This window comes from Cricetulus griseus, chromosome 6, assembly GCF_003668045.3.
Source record: "Cricetulus griseus strain 17A/GY chromosome 6, alternate assembly CriGri-PICRH-1.0, whole genome shotgun sequence".
In the NCBI taxonomy this organism is placed as follows: Eukaryota; Metazoa; Chordata; class Mammalia; order Rodentia; family Cricetidae; genus Cricetulus; species Cricetulus griseus.
In genome coordinates this window covers 49,352,555-49,372,575 of record NC_048599.1, presented here as the reverse complement: position 1 = coordinate 49,372,575, position 20,021 = coordinate 49,352,555, and the positions used below count along the sequence as shown (strand labels likewise).

Sequence of the window (20,021 nt, the reverse complement as noted above, 5' to 3'; positions counted from 1 at the left end):
CCTCGGCAGGCGCGCGCGCGGGAATGGCCTTTTTCCGGTCTTCCACGGAGGGCGCGCGCGGGCAGGCGGCCGGAGACTGAACCGGACGCGTGGGGCGGGGCGCGCGCGATCGCGGGGGGGTGGTGGTGCGCACAGTGATCGCCATGTGCCCCACCTCGCACATCCTTTCGGGGGACCAGAGGGCACTGCGGAGTTCTGGGCTGCCTCCTTCCCAGGGATGCGCGCCGCTATTGTTATTTTCTCCCACTTCGTCCCCCCAGGATGAACTTGCGTCCTTTCTTTTAATCCGCCATGGAATTCTGCTCCGTGCTTTTAGCCCTCCAGAGCCAAAGAAACCCCAGACAACAGACGCCCATACGCAGCGTATAGCAGTAACTTCCCAGCTCGGTTTCTGTGCCGTAGTTTACAGTATTTAATTTTATATAATATATACTATTTATTATAGCATTTTGATACCTCATTCCGTTTACACATCTTGAAAGCCGCGCAGTAATTCTCTTATTAATTAAAGAACCACTACACTAAAAAATGGCATCTACAGTGGCACCGATTACTAATACTCTAGCTACTGTTGCTACTGCTGCTGCATCGGTGGATGACAAAGTATGGATGGTCATCCTGGGCTTTATCATTGCATTTGTCTTGGCATTCTCCGTGGGAGCCAATGATGTAGCAAATTCGTTTGGTACAGCTGTGGGCTCAGGTGTAGTGACTCTGAAGCAAGCCTGCATCCTAGCTAGCATCTTCGAAACTGTGGGCTCCGCCTTGCTGGGGGCCAAAGTGAGTGAAACCATCCGGAAGGGCTTGATTGATGTGGAGATGTATAACGAAACTCAAGACTTGCTCATGGCTGGCTCCGTCAGTGCTATGTTTGGTAAGTTCTTGTTATACCTTCTGTTCTTTCGGGTGCCACCAATTTGTGTCTTGGGGTGGTTCCGTTTTTTTTTTTTTTTTTTTTTTCCTGAACTATTTTCATGAGAGTGCACTGCTTACATAATGGAGTTTTGCCATTTACCCAACAAAATTTGATTGATTGTGTTTCAGGTTCTGCTGTGTGGCAACTAATGGCTTCGTTTTTGAAGCTGCCCATTTCTGGGACCCATTGTATTGTCGGTGCAACCATTGGTTTCTCCCTCGTGGCAAAGGGGCAAAAGGGTGTCAAGTGGTCTGAGCTGATAAAAATCGGTATGTTTAAATTCTGAATGGTTTAGGTTTTATTTTTGACATGTATTGCTATAATATTGTGTATGGGGAGTGAGTGTGGTGTAAACTAGGGGGGCAAATTTAAGAGTATCAGAAGTGGAATGCCTAACATTTCAAGAACATGTTTCCTTAGTTTCATTACTTGACACTTTACTTTGTGTTCTATTCCAGTGATGTCTTGGTTCGTCTCTCCACTGCTTTCTGGTATTATGTCTGGAATTTTATTCTTCCTTGTTCGTGCATTCATCCTCCGTAAGGTAACCTTTCTACTTACGACCTTTCATGAGTCACATTCAGTCTTGTTCAAACTCACTGGTATTCTCTCAGATGTGACTGGTATGTAAGTATGTGGCTTTGGAAAGTTAAAAAGTTCTTTGTTCTGTACCTCCCGTATGTTGTGGTGATCTTTTAAATAAGTAAGTTTTTAATACCCCAGAGGGCATTCAGGAAGGAAAAACTGGATAGTTCTGTGGGCTGCCAAGAAATAAGAGAGACTGGGAGTGAAAAATAAGGACATTTGTTGAAGGTGGCTTTGTCTAGCTGTGTGCAGGCTCCTACCTTATCTAAACCACCATTACATTCAGGACAATTGGAATTGTAACCGTTGAGTTCAACATGTCACAGTATCCTCCTGTGGCTTTTCTAAACTGCCAATTCAGTAGGTCTCTCCCATGCAGATTATTAACTACATGTAAGCTTCTAGATGACTCCTACTTGTAGGGACTCTGCTTTCTCAGATAGAAAGAGAGGGTAAGATGGGTTGTTAGGTTTTTTGTTCTGTTTTTTGTGGTTTTTTTTTGTTTTGTTTTGTTTTTTTGTTTTTTTCCTTAAAAAATACAGGTAGCCATTGAATTTCCCGACTATTGAGAGACCTAGTGGCATTTCTTTTATCATGGAGTCTGATCCTGGCTCCACAATAAATGTAGACAACAAGGGATTATGTTGACACTAGACTGAATTACAGAAAGAATAAATGAATTTTTCTCAGGAGACAGAGTTGTCCTATTTTCTAGGGTGAATGGCTCTTAAGAGTCCTTTGTTATGTTCTTTTAAAATGCCCCTGTACTGTAGAAATCTAAGTGGGGGAGGTAGGTTCCTTGTCCCAACAGAAGGAATGTGTTTAGAGTCCCTGTTTCTTGATCTAGTTCTGAGAGTCTCTGGGGAATTATTTATGTCTTTCTCAGTAGAAGTCCTTCCCTGGCTCCTTTCCGATTCACTATACTGACCATTATGTGTCTGGCAGAACATATTTAACATATTGAGCCTTAGAGATATCTCTAGCTGGTAACTGATCTGGGCTCATGGAGACTGAACAACCAACCAGAGAACTTGCATGGGACCAACCTGGGCCCTCCTGTGCATGTGTTGCAGTTGTGTGGCTTGGTCTTCTTGTGGGACTGCTAATAGTGAGAGCAGAGGCTGTCTCTATTGTCTGCTCTTGGGACCCTTTCTTCCTGGGTTTCCTCATCTAGTCTTGCTGCAACTTGATATCCCATGGCTGGCTGATACACATGGAAGGTCTGCACATTTCTGAAGAGAAGGGAAGGGGAATATGTGGCAGGGAGGGGGGCTGATTGGGTTTTGAAAAAATTAGCTGATTAATTAATAAGTATTAGCAAATAAAAAAAGGAAATATCTCTAGCTTGGCACAGTGATGTTGAGTGTTCAGTTTATGTGGGTCTGTGGAAGAATCAGGGTCATTCTAGGATAAATTTTAGTTTTCTCAACCGCAGGTGAATCAACACCCAACACAGTAATAGGATGCTGTTTGGATTCCTGTTTTATGAAGGTTTATGCTGGCCCCTTTGATTATTGTGAAGTAGATCATTCTAATACTGAAGAGCCTCCTCTTACTTGATCTCAGAAAACTGATTGGTGGTCGTTCCTGGAGTGGGGAGCAGAGGTACAGAGAGGGATTTCTCAGTGTCCAGACCTCTCATTGAGGATGTATGCCAAGTATCTTTACTCTCACTGTGTTGTGAGGAGTTCAAGTTGCCTATGTTAACTATTCTTTTTTATGGTCTCATGTAGCCCAGACTGACCTTGAACTTTTGATCCTCCTGAATTCATCTCCCAAGTTATTGGATGTGTGCCCTACTCTTAGCTTAACAGAATGTTTCTTACAAGAGTATGCAGTGGACATGATCAGGAATGATGGATGGTGTTTAATGCAGTGCTGACTTTACGGGTCTGTCCCCCTGTCTCTCACTTGTTCACAGTCCCTCAGTAATGAGGGACCCTTTCCTGTCTCCCTCGGTATAACTGGGTGAAGTGTATTCACATTCACGTAATTTCCAAGTAAAGCTTTAACTTCTTGGTTTCATTCCTTCCTGTATTGGACCCAAAATAGTTCCTGGAAGTCCATTGACTTCACTGAATGACCTAGTGCATAGCTCGTTTTTATCTTTATCACTACATGTAAAAGTCAAGTAGGTCACATGATGAGAAAACCATTTTATAAAAGTCACTAGCCTAGTTACCTCTTAGAAAGAACTGGGGGGAAGCTAGAAAGGAGAAGCCTTCCTTATTTTACCATTTTCCTTGACTCTTCCAAAGTTTTTGTTTTTGTTTTTTTTTAAACCAGTTAGCCTGTATTTCAGGGTATTAAGACTAGTCATTCCCTACTCTATCCCAAACTATGCATACTTTATTTTAAATTTATTGCTATTTTGCCTCTGTATCGCAGGTTGACCTTGAACTGGGGCTTAGGGATGGAAGTGGGATGGTAATTTGCTTTAGCAAGGCCAGTGCAGGTGTTATATAGGTGTATAACACCATGTCTACCGTGGGCCCCAGCTATGTCATTACTTACTTCAAAGAACATTTAGTTTGGCCTCAAGGAAAAAAATACATACATAGGCTGCTTGTATGAATCAATTACCAAATAGCCTTTGAAAATTTGGTATGAGTCCCTACCTAATGTCTATCTAATTTTCTTGAAACCCTGGGTTTGCTTGCCTACCCCAGGCTCTTGTCTGCCTTTAGGTGTGGCCTGCAACTGTTTAGTTATTCAGGGGTGAGTCATGGGTTCTGTAGGTTGTTTCTTATCTCATGTCTCACTGTTAATGTCTTCCTAAACAATGGGTAAAACTTAAAATTAAGTGTTTTTCAGTGAGGGTCTATACTGATTTGAAACGCCATCCTTTATGAGAGTCTTTGTGCTTTTTCTTTAACTTCACTGATTATTAAGCTTCACTGATTTTTAAGCTGCTCAAGTCTTAATGATTGTCAGAAACTTTGGAATTCCATTTGGTCTTCACCTCTGTGTCATCCTTAAGATTTTTGTGGAATTGTGACAAGGATAGCATTAAACTTTTGTGCTGAAGGTTTGGCTTTCCTGATGAGACCTATGTTCTCATTCTTTTAAGTGTTTGGCTTGGAAGTTTTTCTCTGGAATTATCTGTAATACAAACTTACTGTGAAGGGAACTGTTTTCATTTTCAGTCACACTGGCCTTTGGGTGGGTCTTTGTATTTGTTCATACCTCTGCCTACTGCATCCTCTAGTGAACAGGTAGGTGGCTTGCACTTTCCATACTCTGAGACATTCATGTCAGCCCCTCACTCCTAGACTTTAATAAATGTCCCTCCCCCATCAACATCCTCTTGCCTGTTTTTTTTCCCCCCTTTGAAGTATTTGTCAGCCATATTTACTGTGTAGTAAAATATGACACTCAGTTCTATGCAAATGGGGATTTGGTCTGGTCCTTCCTCTGCTTCAGGGTCCTAAACGTTCTTGGCAGTTATTTGACTGAGTAGGTGACTGTGTTTACAATTAATTTAACTTTGCACTTTGATAAAACCGTATGACATGTTGATCATATATTTAGATAAGATGGTTGTGTATAGTCTACACACTTATTTTTAATTTTGGAGGCAGAACATCAGGAAATGAGTATTTTAACTTGGTCTGTTTGTTTATCTCTTCAGTACAGTAAATCCTGGGGCCTGTGTTCAGGTTTACAGATGGACTTTGGATAACTCAAAGGAACTGATTATTTGGAATATCAGTCACACCTTGTTATTAAGAATAGGGAGAAAAAGTCACATGGATTTATGGATCTAAAGCTATGGCATTAGCTTTCTTAGGGAACAAACACAGGACAAAGCTCAATTGGCTTTGTAGAAATAACTGGGAGGCTGTTGTTTGCATGTGATCCCATGGCCTGCCTTTCCACAGAATGCTCTAGAAATGGATCTACATTTACAAATTTTAAGATACTGATCTTAATGTTTTACAGGCAGATCCAGTTCCTAATGGCTTGCGTGCTTTACCGGTTTTTTATGCCTGTACAATTGGAATAAACCTCTTTTCCATTATGTATACTGGAGCACCGTGTAAGTACAAATCAAGATATTTAAATGTGAATTTAAGGTTATTTACAAAACTTGCATTAAATGCCCAATTTACCCCTTTTTGCTTTACAGGGCTGAAATCTCCTAGAAGGTGGCTGGCCTGCGCCCATTTCAGAAGGCTGCAGGCTAGTGTATGCTGAGTTAACCTAGATAGTTTTCAACCAAAGAGACCTGCTCAGATTCTAAACCACTACAGACCTTTCCTCTTTAGTCTTCACAGGATCCACTGATAATATGACCTTCTCCCTTCCCTTTCTCATATCTATGCTAAAAATGCTGGAATTGATACTGGCCTCAACTACTGAAGAGTCATTAGTTAATCTGTTCTTCAATAATCGGTCATTTAGGACTGGTTGTTGGATGTCATTTTTCTCTCCCAATTGGAACAATTTCAGTTTCTAAGTTCTCAGTTTGCACCCCTGAACTTATTTGAATGAGAAGAGTTGGGTGTGCAGCACTTGGTCTAATTACACTTGGAAGAAGAATTTCTGCAGCTAAGAGGAAGCGTTTGAGAGGATATAAAGGTTCTCGTGTTGATTGCTTACATAGTGGGACTAAAGGAAGGCAAGAATTCACTTATGGCAACTGAGAGATTGACAGCTTGGACCTTGTGAGGCAGAGCAAAACTGTTCTGTCATCTAGGCTCATTTGGTGTTTTGGTTCTTAACTACTTAAAAACCTAGACAGTTACTACACTTACCTTCTGACCAATCAGTGAGAAGAAGGAAGATTGTGTGCAGCCCAGGGCACATATCCCCCCCCCCCCCATGTCTGTGTGTGTAAGTAGAAAGGTAGCAAAGGGATTTGTCCTTACATATTATATGCTCACATCTTCGATTTTTAAAGGGTTTTAATGTTTGTGACTACTAAATTGATACCTCTGACTGCTGAATTGTGACCTGTTTTACTGCCCCTGAAATTATGTAGTAAGTCACTGAGCAAAACAGAAGCAGCTAGCAGAGTATTTCTAACATTGTCATTCTTGAAATGTCAGTGAAGAGGCAAACTTTAAGACAGGACTGGCCTTGCCACTTTTGTTCTGTCCTTTATAGATCATTTATAAGGAAAACCAGTCCTTTCATTATTTTTGACTTGGAATATGGACAAATTTAAATTGTGATAGAGCCTGATTAACCCTCATGTACATTTTACTTTGTGTGACTAACTGCATGGTCACAATTGAAAGCAGAACTTAAAATGAAAAGACCAGTAATCACCATAGAACTTCAGTTCTGAAGGATCTCAGTTTATGTCCACTTCTTAAAGGCCAGGTCTTAGTATTTTTTGTCTCTTACAGTGCTAGGGATTGAATCTAGGGTCTTATGCAAGCTAGGCTGGAGCTACAACCCAGTTTAAAAGGTTTTGATGGAATAATAATGTTTCCATTTTATGTGACTTACTATGCAGTAAGCAAAATCAAGTGATGAACCAAGTGCAGGTGATTAAGCTGCTGTGGGTAGGACATGCAAACAGTGGTTCCCCGGTTTCAGTGATACGAAATGGTCTCAACTCTAGTGGAGGCCAGCAGCCCCAGTTGCTTTTATGCCAGTGGAAAGCTAGTACTGACCAGCATGGCTGAGGGAAAAGTATTGGAGAACAAGTCTCTCAATGGCTTGTTAGTGAACTACCACTAAACTAGACAACTATTTCAATAACTGTCTCCCTATAGTTATCAACCCTGTTTTCTGTTAGCTTGGTGATACTTTTGCAGAGACAATCAGTTTCCCTGAAGGCTGCTTGCTGGTACAGTGAATGTGCTAATTTCTCACAATTGTGTCAACATGACACTGACTGAAACACCTTCCCTTTTTAATGTTAGAATAAGTCATGTGTAAGTGTAATGTGTGGCAGTTAGAATGGAGGGATGGAAAAAGGGATGCTTTGCTTGGTTTTATAGCTTCAGGTCATCAATGTACTGACTCTTGCATCTGCAGGGCCAAGAGCATGAAGAAACTTAGTACATGAGTGCAGCAAGTGTTTCAGTGGGACTAGTTGCTGCGGGTATAAGATGGTCATTGGGTTTTTCTCCATGGTCTGTGTAGCCACTAGCCTGATGAAACGATGGAATGGCAGCAGCTGTCAAGGGTGATGGGCTAGCTTGGGAAAGCCCTCCTTTCCCTCAGGAGGGTTTACACAATGTAGCAGGGGGCTGTTGCCCTGGGGTTTTCAAGATGCACCATTTTATCTCGTAGTGCTGGGCTTTGACAAACTTCCTCTGTGGGGTACCATCCTCATCTCGGTGGGATGTGCAGTTTTCTGTGCCCTTTTCGTCTGGTTCTTTGTATGTCCCAGGATGAAGAGAAAAATTGAACGTAAGTAATATAATTTAGTAGTGTTCTCCTCTCCCTCTACCTTCCCCATTCTTTTTTCCTCCCTCCCTCCCTCATCTATAATAGTACACTATTTGGACAGACTGACAACATAGGGGTTTAAATGGACTAAAAGTGGCCTGAGACCTAGCCATTAAGAATATGTGACTAAGTGTAGGTACACAATAGTTTTGATAGAGAAAGCATTTGTCTCAGCTGCCTCTCTGTGTCTACTCAGCTATGTGTATGTTTTGCAGTGCATATACATATATACACTGCATAATACAGACACATAGCCATGAACATAGTCCTTGTGCAGAGATATAACACTTAGAAGTAAACAGTTTTAGGTATAAGTAATCTCTTAGGTCATTGCAGAATGTTTTTGTGGTGTCATTGAGTACTGAGTGCATTTTGATTGGCACTAGTCTTTGTTTCCTTGGTGGCTAAGATGACTTAGAAGAATCCTGTTCTGTCCTTGCAGTGTGTGGAATGTTAGTTTAGCCATGCACAGCAGTACAGGGGTGCATAGACTGCAGTAGCATTGAAAGAATGCTGCGTCATTGCAGCTGAACTGAGGTGCTGCCCAGAGCCCTGTGCTAGTCAGCTGTGCCTCGTGCACATTGGGAGTTAGGCTCTCAGGACTCTGGCCTCATTTGTCTCAGTCTGGAAGAAGAGACAAATCTTACTTTAATGCTATACTTGTGTGAGATGCCTGAGCCGATAGATGAACATGGTGAGCACTAGCCTGATAGGCAGAAATGCTACCTGGCTACCAGGTGTGGAAGTGTTTAGCCGTTACTGTTACAGCTTAGTTGTCTATACTCTTGGCCTAAGAGTTGGGAAATTCCTTAGGGGCAGTTTAGCTCTTTAGTCAACTGCCTTGAGCTCCCTTTCAAGACTGAAATCTAAGAAGGGTTTTACACTTAGAAAAATAAAAATCAAGAAATGGACCAGAACCCTAAAATATTTATTCTCTGGCCATGTACATCAGTTTACCATCCTCTTTTTCCCCCCAGTAGAGGGTGTGGTGTGTGGCTGACTTGCTCCCAAGGGACAGATGAGTTCCTGACGTAATAAAGAGGGCAGGAACATTAGCTTGAATTTTTGACTAGAATTTATACCTAGTATTTTGAGATGGGTTTTGTTTGGGGGGGTGGATAGAAAGGGATGTGGAACAAAATAGTATAGTCAAACCAAAAATTCCCTTTATTTTCTAGGAGAAATAAAGTCTAGTCCCTCCGAAAGCCCCTTAATGGAAAAGAAGAACAACTTGAAAGAAGACCACGAAGAAACAAAGATGTCTCTTGGGGATGTTGAGAATGGGAATTCCGTGTCTGAGGTAGCTTGTGCCACTGGGCCTCTCCGGGCTGTGGTGGAGGAGAGAACAGTGTCATTCAAACTTGGGGACCTGGAGGAAGCTCCAGAGCGAGAGCGGCTTCCCATGGACTTGAAGGAGGAGACCAGCATAGATGGTACCATCAATGGTGAGTTGACTTTCTAGGGTTTCCCAGTGTCCCTGTGGTTATTGGAGAGGCTGCTATTCTGGACTGATGCACTTTGCATTGAATGTTACCATTTTGGTCTTGGCTAGGTGCAGTGCAGTTGCCTAATGGGAACCTTGTTCAGTTCAGTCAAACTGTCAGCAACCAGATCAACTCCAGTGGCCACTATCAGTATCACACTGTGCACAAAGATTCTGGCTTGTACAAAGAGTTGCTTCATAAATTACATCTGGCCAAAGTGGGAGATTGCATGGGAGACTCTGGGGATAAGCCGTTGAGGCGCAACAACAGCTACACTTCCTACACCATGGCAATATGTGGCATGCCCCTGGATTCATTCCGTGCCAAAGAGGGTGAACAGAAGGGAGAAGAAACGGAGACGCTGACATGGCCTAATGTAGATACTAAGAAGCGGATTCGAATGGACAGTTACACCAGTTACTGCAATGCTGTTTCTGACCTTCACTCTGAATCTGAGATGGACATGAATGTTAAGGCTGAGATGGGTAACAGGAAAGGAAGTAATGGCTCTCTTGAAGAGTGGTGTGACCAGGATAAGCCTGAAGTCTCCCTCCTCTTCCAGTTTCTGCAGATCCTTACAGCCTGCTTTGGGTCATTTGCCCATGGTGGCAATGACGTCAGGTCAGTCCACATGATTCTCAGTGTTGGGGACTCTATTTAAACAGTCTACTTACCCTCCTATGTGCAGTGCTCTACCTCCTGGGGGACACTGAATAATCTAGACAGGATGAGGTGGTAGTAGTTAATAAAGCAAAAAGGAAGATCATTTAGACTATAAGAATGTTTTTAGCTTTATTTCTGTTCAAGATAAATGTCTCTCCAGATGGGAAATGAGTCTTTGGTAAATTGTAACATCAATGATGAAAAACTTTAAAATCACTGACTGCCCTGAGGATGGACTTAAGGTTATCAAGCCTTGTTTCTGTGCCCTGTAAACTTCATTGGGTTCTGAGGCTTCATATATGAGGAAAGGGACCTCCACTTATATGCACCCTTCTGTCCAGCAGCCTTGATTTTCTTCTGTTGTGTGTTGGGCTTCTGTAGGATGGTTTGCTAAATGATCTGAAAAGCTGGGCATAGACAGTTGTTAAGTCAGTCACTTAGCAGATTGGGTTTGACAAGAAGTGTTTCTGCCTAAAAAGTCACCACTGCTCTCTTTCCTTCCAGCAATGCCATTGGTCCTCTGGTTGCTTTGTATCTTGTTTATACAACTCAAGATGTGTCTACAAAGATAGCAACACCAATATGGCTTCTGCTTTATGGTGGTGTTGGCATCTGCATAGGGCTGTGGGTTTGGGGAAGAAGAGTTATCCAGACCATGGGGAAGGACTTGACACCAATCACACCCTCCAGGTGAGTAGGTAAAGCATGCCTTAGGGTGGAGCTCAAGCTTCTCAAGCGATGCAGTGCTGTGGAGGGTTGCACGTAGGTCTCTGCTAGAGGAATATGTTGCAGTTGCTGCTGTTCTCATAGTTGATCTGAACATTTTCTACTGAACTTATTGTCTGGCTTATAAATATTTTTGGTCAATTTGCTCAGCTCTAGTGATCATGTAATTGAATTTTCTGAGAAAGATATACTGGCATAAGTAATTAGATATATATGGCTTTGATTCAGGAGCTAAAACCTTACACTTTATTCAGAATAAAAGTCCCGACTTTCTGTCTGTCTGTTTGCATTTTGAGATAGGGTCTCTCTGTGTCGTCTTGGTTGGCCTGGAATTCACTATGTAGACCAAGCTGACCTCGAACTCAGAAATTCATCTTCCTCTGCCTTCTGAGTGCTACGATTCAAAGGCATGTGCCACCATGCCTGGCATGTCCCGGCTTTTTAAATAATGAAATTCCAGAAGTACTTAATCCTCAGATGCTAGAGCCTTGGCCCTACTTACTTAAGTAGGTTCCAGGGGTTAGAGGAGATGAAAATATCAGGTTTTGTTACTATGAAGAACAAAGCAAGATTAGATTAGGTTACTTGGGTTGTGTTGGCTTTTTGGAACACTCTAAAATGTTGACAAACATCTTTTTGTATCAACAGTGGTTTCAGTATTGAACTGGCATCTGCCCTTACTGTGGTCGTGGCATCAAACATTGGCCTTCCCATCAGCACAACACACTGTAAAGTAAGTGGAATGGAATGAAATGAGCCCCTCAAATTGTTCAAGCCCTAGTCATGTGTGGCTTCTTTTATTTGATTTAGAAAGTTTTGTGCAGTTGGAGTCTTAAAGTTGACAAGCTTAGACAATGACCACATGGGTGAAGTTGACATCCTATAGTTTATCTGTAATCATTTAAAGTTCTCTTGGTTTGTGCTAGCTGTGATTTGTAGTTGTGTACCTTTTGTCCCTCTGTCATTGCAGTTTGTTTGTGTGTTGAGCTTCATTTCTACTTAGCATCTTTGTGCTCTTCCGTGGGGAGCCAGTCAGTAGTATGGGCATGTGCTAATAAACTGGTCAGCTAATTTGGGTCTGGGTGGGTTCCTCTGTCTTGTGGTAGCAAATACGCTGCTTTAACAAGTTTGTGAGGCTTAGAATAAGGGCAGTCTTCTGGTAAAAGCATATATCCAGGGCCTCTCAGGCCTGTAGTGCTAAGAAACTAACTGAAATTTTAAGAAGTTTCTTGATGCTGCAAGACAGGGGCAGGCTGATCTCTGAGTTTGAGGCTAGCCTGGTCTACAGAGTGAGTTCCAGGACAGGCTCCAAAGCTACACAGAAACCCTGTCTTGAAAAACCAAACAAACAAATAAGTAAGTAAAAATGAGAAGTTTTTTGGTAACCACAACATAATTATGATAAAGAAGAAACTGACTTTCTCAGAAAAGAACTGGTCTAGCCTGGGGCCTGCCAAGTCACTCTTTCTGCTAGGGTGTCGGCTCATATACCAGCCACTCTCTAGAACAATTGTTAAGAAATCAGAAATTTAACTTTAGGCAGAGAAAAGAAATCTTGTCATATTTTAGTACATTTACCACAGGTTTAATGGTTGAAATTTTTATTGCCTTCATCTTCCCATAGATAATTCTAACTTGTTAGAAGTTAACTTTTGACTTGTGTCACATGCCTGTAATTTCACCTTTTGGGATGTTGAAGAAGGGGGACCCACAAGTTCAATTCTGTCCAGACGACAGTGAGAGAGACTTTGTCATTCTCCAGATAGAAACTGCATCCATGGAGCTGGGTTCATCAATTGTCTTGGTTCCTTGTCCCAGGTGTCTTTTTGCTGATTGTAATGTCTGGTCTGTTTCTCTCCTAGGTGGGCTCTGTTGTGTCTGTTGGCTGGCTCCGATCCAAGAAGGCTGTCGACTGGCGACTGTTTCGCAACATTTTTATGGCCTGGTTTGTCACAGTCCCCATTTCTGGGGTTATTAGTGCTGCTATCATGGCAGTATTCAAATTCATCATCCTGAAAGTGTGAAGCTGGGGTTGAAATTTTTGTCAGCATCTGGGACCATCACACACATTCCTGTTCCTAGAAGAATGCTCACAGTGTTGCCGAAGACAGACAAGGGGTCTAAAGTTTGGGAGCCATGGGAGGGAAGTGTAATTTACACTATAATTGCTTTTGTGCTAAATATGACTTGTCTCAAAATTAGCTATGTAAAATAGCCAGGTTTCCATTGGTTCATCCTAAGGTCCCTTTTCTTCTGGACTATGAATTCCTGTACATATTTCTCTACTTTTGTATCAGGCATCAATTCCATTATATTTTAATGTTGTCTGTAAGATAACTTATGTGGGTTCTTTTTAAACAGCCAGGCAGAGCCATTTGATGGCAAGAACTCTGCTTTGTTGGCCTCACCAGCTTCTTCCCCAACATGCACAGGGATTTAACAAACATGTAACTGAAGCTTCCCTCGTAGTCTCTCATAGAAATAGTCACGGCACTCTGCCTCCCTGTCAGCTGTAGCAGGTTCTGTTGACATATGTGGGAACTTCTTAGAGGGCCAAGAATCTTTGGCACAGTGAAAATAAAAATTTATAGAAACTTCTTTGCAAACAACTCCTGGACATGTTGCTAAGAAGTATAAAGACAAAGCCTCCTGGCGGTTGTGGGTATACCTTTTGAGATTTTTGGCAGTGTGGGATGGGTGAATGAAGTGCAATGTGAACTTTGGGCAAATTCAATGGGACAGCCTTCCATGTTCATCTGTCTACCTCTTAACTGAATAAAAAGCCTACAGTTTTTAGAAAATCTGTTCTTGTGGTTTTTGTTTCTGTTGGGTCCTCAGAATCCTGACTATTCAGCATATGGCATTCTTAGGACGATGTGTGTACTTTGCCAAATGAAGGTGCTATCCAAGTTCAAGCTCCTCATTCTTCATTTTCTGTGATCTTCTGAATGATGTAGCTCCCCATAGTCCCTTGGTGTGTGGCAGTTGTGCAGCCCAGACCTCAGGTCTGCACATAGTTGACTTAGATTGTCTCTAGCTTTCCAGTGACAGGCTGAAATGAGGATGTGTGTGGCTCAGCTTCATCTGAAAATTCTTGCTTGTAGGGCTGTAGATAGAGCTCATATAGATTACTTGTATGCTACACACAGGCCCCAGGTTCAATCTTTGATGCTGCAAAAAGAGAAGCTTGGGGTTCTTCATCCTCGCTATGCTGGCTTTTACTCTATCAGAACAATTAATGAAAAATTATTTCTTTGTGAGCCACGTTGATGGCCTCTATCCTGAGAATTACTGGACAAAGCTTTGACATTTAGTTTTATATAGGATATTTTAATAAAATTCATGACTGAACCAAGAGAAGGCTATGCCCAAGAGGTTAGATAGACCACTGGGTAGGCTATCTGCCATTCTGTCTCCAGCATCCCTGGAGAATTTTCAGTAAGCGTTCCCACTTACCATCGGGCACTGAGCTGTTGACATTTAGTCCTCGTGAACATTGTGGCAGGTCTTACCCTTAGTTGGGAACACTTCAGTGCTTGGTGAGTTTTGGCAAAGAATGGATATTAGCTGGAGGCTCTGCAGCTGGCAGTATGATGGGGTATAGTGGGAAAACATGGACCTAAGTATTAAATCTGGAACCAGGATTGGAAGGACATGCTGAGAGTTAGCTGGTCCTGGTCTTTACACTTGGTTATTCTATGGCATGAAAGCCCAAGTTCTTCCATGTGATCACACAGAACACAGTGCTCTCCCCAACACTTTCCTTCTAGCTTAGAAAAATGTATTCAGACCAAATAGAAGGAGCCCCTAGAGGTGGGAGGTGACAGGAGTTTGAATTTTTTTCCCCTATTAATGGCTACCATAGGCAGGGACACATGTTAGTAAGAACCCTATCCTTTTTTTTTTTCCCTTGGGTATAGATGTTGCCTTATTTTAAAAACTAAGGTCATGTATATTAGAGTCATCAGTAAGATTTTTGATAACAGACAGGTCCATTGCTGCCACTTGCCTTTCCTGAGGAAGCCACTTCCAGGTTATCTGTTTGCATTTATTGCTGCATAAACATTACTAATTACCCCCTACCCCCATTTTTTTGGCCAGTTGTGTTGGGAGACATCTGGTTGTCAGCCCTAGTGGTTCTCAATTGGGGCGATTTTTCTTCTGTCTTCACATGTGAAAATATTATAGACATTTTTGATTTGATTTTTAAAGTTAGTAGATGCTACTGACCAGAGATGTTGCCATGACCATTCTACAGCTCTGAGGGGGATCCCCCCAAATGTAGGGGAATTCTAATTGGGCTGTTTACTTGGGGATCCCACAAGAAAACTCTTTCAACTGCTCAGAGTTCGGGGCTTAGTGAGGAGAGTGGTCACCACATCTAACCTCCCTCTTCAATGCAAGCAGCCTTTGCTTTGTTTGTGGATCTCAGTTGCCGTGGTTTAGGTAAATACTGGCCAACAACCTGGTTCACACGTCAGTCACCCTGGTGTGAGTCATTGCGTAAAGTGCAAACTTCAATACTAGCTTTTAAGTCTGCAAATCACATTTAGAAAATATCTGTTACTCATGGTCAGTGGTCCAGCTCAGCTTCCAAAGTCTGCTGGTGACTGGGTTTGGTTTTGTGTATCTATGTTACTTCACTCACAGAAGACAAAGCTTTTGGCTGTATTGCCTCCTTCCTGAAGAAGAAACACTAGGCCACTTCCTCTGCTCCTGGGCTGTTCTCCAGGCTTTTCTGGAGGCTTGAATGAACATTGTTTTTACCGTTAGATGCAACTCATCAGTCCAGCTTTACTTACAGTCATAGCATGACTTCAATTCTTTTTGTTTAGCTGGGTTTTTTGTTTTTTTGTTTTGTTTTGTTTGTTTGTTTGTTTTGTTCATGGTTTTTCGAGGCAGGGTTTTAAAGTGGCTTTGGAGGCTGTCCTGGAACTAGCACTTGCAGACCAGGCTGGTCTCGAACTCACAGAGATCCACCTGCCTCTGCCTCCCAAATGCTGGGATTAAAGGAGTGCGCCACCCCTGCCCGGCTTTAGCTGTTTTTTTTTTTTTTTTTTTTTTTTTTCTTTTTGAGACAGGATTTCTCCAGATATGTGTTGGGAGACATCTGGTTGTCAGCCCTAGTGGTTCTCAATTGGGGCGATTTTTCTTCTGTCTTCACATGTGAAAATATTATAGACATTTTTGATTTGATTTTTAAAGTTAGTAGATGCTACTGACCAGAGATGTTGCCATGACCATTCTACAGCTCTGAGGGGGATCCCCCCAAATGTAGGAACTCGCTCTGTAGACTAGGCTGACCTTGAACTCACAGAAATCTACCTGCCCCTGCCCCTGCCCTGCTGCCCCTGCCCCTGCCCCTGCCCCTGCCCTGCCCCTGCCCCTGCCCCTGCCCCTGCCCCTGCCTCCTGAGTGTTGGGATTAAAGGCCTACATCACCACTGCCTGGCATTTACTTCAATTCTTAAAGCTTCTTTGCTGTTGCATCTAGAGATCTTGCAAATTGTTTGGCTGAAGTTGGGAGTAAGTTGAAAGCACCATGGCAGAAACGAACGAGAACACTTGTTGTGGCATTGACCAACCTCAGAGGTTAAGTCACACATTATTAGACAGGTAGGTGAATGCTGCTGGGGCCTGTGGAGGGGTTATTCTTGTATGGTTGGTTGGGTTTTTTGAGGCCACAGCTATTGCTATACAGCCCTGACTGGCCTTGGGGTTTGTGGCTTCTCCTGCCTCTGCCTCCCCAGTGCTGAGATTACAGGTGTGCATATGGGGCTGCCATTTGACAGATTGTATATGGATAACCAAAGGGACTTAGTGAAGGTAAATGTACCAAGAAAACAGGATGGGACTGTGATGACAAGAAATGCAGATGTCCCAGATGGAGTGACACTGACCAAACTTCATAGTAAGGGATCTCAGAGACATGGCACAGTAAAGCTCAAAGGTAAAATGTTGGAAGCTGATCCTAAAACATGCCAATATTCGTAGTATCTTAAAATACGGTGTATTTTTCAGTTTTATTCCAGTTATGCAGGGTTGTTTTTCTTGTCTTTCTCTCTCCCTTCTCCCAGGGTTTTGTAGCTTAGGCTGGCTTCAAACTGTAGCTGAGGGTGACCTTGCACCTCTCTCTGATCCTTCTGCCTCCTCTTACTGGGAATAGAGGCATGCATCACACCTGGTATTACATGATGAACTCAGTTTCCTGCATGGTAGGCAGACACTCTACCAACAGAGCTCCAGCCAGCCCTGGGTCTTCGATTCCTGAGCCTTTCAGGGGCCAGCTAAGCAGTCACCCTTCAGGGCTCAAGTCTTCCTGTCTGCTGACATTTGCAGAGCAGTGATGTGCCTCCTTCCTTCCCCTGTGACATTTGCAGAGCAATGGTGCTTCTCCTTCCACTGTGCCTCTCTGGTAGTCTTTGCAGCCATTTTTATGGCATTTCAGGGAGATCAAACACAAAAGTTTTCAATCTCCCTTTCTAGGAGTTTTTGAGTAGTTTATAGGTTAGTAATTTTTTTTTTTAAGTGGAAAATCAGGGCTGGGAGGTAGATGGCTCAGTGTGTAAAATGATTTGATTGATGATGAGAACTTAGGTTCAATTCCCTAGCCCCTGTGTAAAATGCTGATCACGGCGAGCAACATGGCTGAACATGGTAAAGGCATTTGCCAGGCAACCCTGTAGACCTTAGTTCAGTACTCAGAGCCCACATAAAAGTGAATAGAGAAAAACAATTCCACATTACACACACACACACACACACACACACACACACACACACACACAAATATAATGAATAAAAATATTCAAAATACTTTTTTAAAAAGTGTTAAAAAAAAAAAAAAGCTGGCAAGATGCCTTGTCAGATAATTCTGATGACCTGAGTTTGACACCCCGATACCTGGAACCCACATGATAGAAGAAGAGAACTAACCTCCATACGTCATCCTGTGACCTCCACACATGCACCATGGCATCCATGTACCTTGTCCCCATAAAATAAAATAAAGTAAAAACTCTGGATATACTGGTGTATGCTTCTAACTCTAGTGCTGAAGGGCAGAGACAGATAGAGCTTAGGGTTTTGCTGGCCGCTAGTCTAACAAAACAGTTCAGGTTCCAGTGTCTCAAAAAATAAAGACAGCAATAGAGGAAGATAGCTGAAGTTGACCTCTGGCCTCAACATGTGCACACACAGGTGAGCACCCCTCCCCCAACATATACACACATCACACACACATGCACAAGGTGAAAAAAATGTACTGAATGTTTACATGGAAAAGGTTTTCAACAATTAGGTATAGGAAAGAATGAGAGAGACTCATTCCATTCCCCTTCTCAGACTCATTACCCAAAGGACAGCTCTGCCAAAAGCTTGCATACCTTTGAAAGAATTTTGTCCACACATATATGGATTAACACTCACATTCATGGAATCTTTCTGGAAATTGAAGCTCTTTTAAAAAATATTCTTTGACAACTTCATTCCAACATGCTCACGTACATCCCATTCCCTTCTCTCTCTGTGTATGTATGTCTCTGTCTCTGTCTCTGTGTGTGTGTGTGTCTGGTTTTTTGAGACAGGGTTTCTCTGTGTAACAGTCCTGGCTGTCCTGAAACTCACTTTGTAGACCACACTGGCCTCGAACTCACAGAGATCTATCTGCCTGCTGCTGCCTCCCAAGTGCTGGGATTAAAGGTGTGTGCCACCACTGCTTGGCCCATTCCCTTCTCTTTACTCATTCTGTATTCTCTCTTTACAATACATCCTCCTCCCATTTTCATGTCTTAGAAAAACACTGAATTTTTAAAAATTTCTTCTTATTTATGTCAATTAATGTTTTGCCTTGCATGTATATCTGTATGAGGGTGTCATGCACCCTAAACTAGAGTTACAGACAGTTGTGGATGCTGGGAATTGAACCTGGGTCTTCTGAAAGAACAGCCAGTGCTCTTTCTTACCTGCTGAGCCATCCCTCCAGCCCCTTTTTATAGTTTTTTAAGCCAAGGTTTCTCTGTACAACAGCTCTTGCTATCCTGGAACTCATCTTGTAGACTAGGCTGACCTGATTTTTGTTTAATAACCCATGGTTTGTGGGAATAACGTTATTCATCAACTGTACATAGTGTCTCTATTCAAACTCGGTTTAAAAGATTATACCTAGCCAGCTTCTTGGGCCTAGTGAAGTTAGAGACCTTAGAAGAAAACCAACTCCCACTGTTTGCTAGACCAGCATAATTCCTTACTCCATTCTAAATCTTGGTGTATTCCCACAGGGAACTGTGGCTGCCACCCCTCACCAAAGAAACCTCTGTTTACAGAAAATGATAATAATAAAATATATTTAAAACTATATTTTAAATGAGCATACGAAGTAGTAGGTTTACATAAGACTTCCCATACCTCCTTAGTTTTGGTTAACTTGCCCCCAAACACCTCCTATCCTCCCACCCCCACCCCATTCCTGAGCTGTTTATTCTTGGTAAGCCTCCTTGGCATCTAGAAATCAGATGGCTTCATTTCTAGAATGAATGTCAATCTTGAATCACTGATAAGCCTTCTATCATAATAGACGGATGAACACTGCGCAATCCTGCCAGTGCTTATTTGCAAGTGGCCTTAAGTGTTGCAAGCTGGGCCACACTGGGCCAAGCCGGGCTTTCAATCTTTATTACCTGCTTGGCAGCAAATAAAAGCATTTGCTCTCATCTGCCTCACTCCTTCACCTTCAGGCAGTATAAAGCTGCTTGCAGAGCAAAGGTAGCACGTCGAGGCTTGCTCAATAAGTGCTTTGGTGTCCCCTGTAAAACCTCATGGCATGGTGTGCCTGGTCTGCTGGTCCTTTCCTCTAATATATGATATTTGCACACATCTTAATTACCTACGCTCTTCCTTGCTTTCGCCAAAATTGTGTTCAGTGCCCTGACTTTCTTGATATGGTCACCAAATTCATTCTCTACAGTGTGAAATATTTTCTATTGCTCATCTGTTTGATTTTTTTGTCTAGACTAAGAAACCTAATTTTTAAACTTCTGTTGTTTCTTGTTTTCTTTTTTAGTTATTTGTGCATGCTTGCGCTCGCACATGCACACACGTATGGAGGTCAGAGGTGTCAACCTCTATTGCCCTCCAACTTACTTTTTGAGTCAGGGTCTCTAAGAACCTGAAGTTTGTTGTTTATGTGAGGTTGGCTAGCCAGCAAGCTCCAGGGGGTTTTCCTGTGTCTGCCTCCCAGTG

The 20,021-nt window shown here is 42.5% G+C and overlaps 1 protein-coding gene across 1 annotated transcript; it reads left to right on the top strand.

Annotated features, from left to right (window-relative positions):
- Positions 1-298: 298 nt before the first annotated feature.
- On the top strand, positions 299-13,583 carry Slc20a1 (solute carrier family 20 member 1). The gene is made up of 10 exons (NM_001244012.2): positions 299-874; positions 1,045-1,185; positions 1,375-1,460; positions 5,444-5,540; positions 7,751-7,870; positions 9,088-9,354; positions 9,462-10,014; positions 10,561-10,746; positions 11,431-11,515; positions 12,645-13,583. The coding sequence occupies exons 1-10, from the start codon at positions 529-531 to the stop codon at positions 12,804-12,806; spliced, it is 2,043 nt and encodes a 680-aa protein (NP_001230941.1). The 5' UTR covers positions 299-528; the 3' UTR covers positions 12,807-13,583.
- Positions 13,584-20,021: the final 6,438 nt, after the last annotated feature.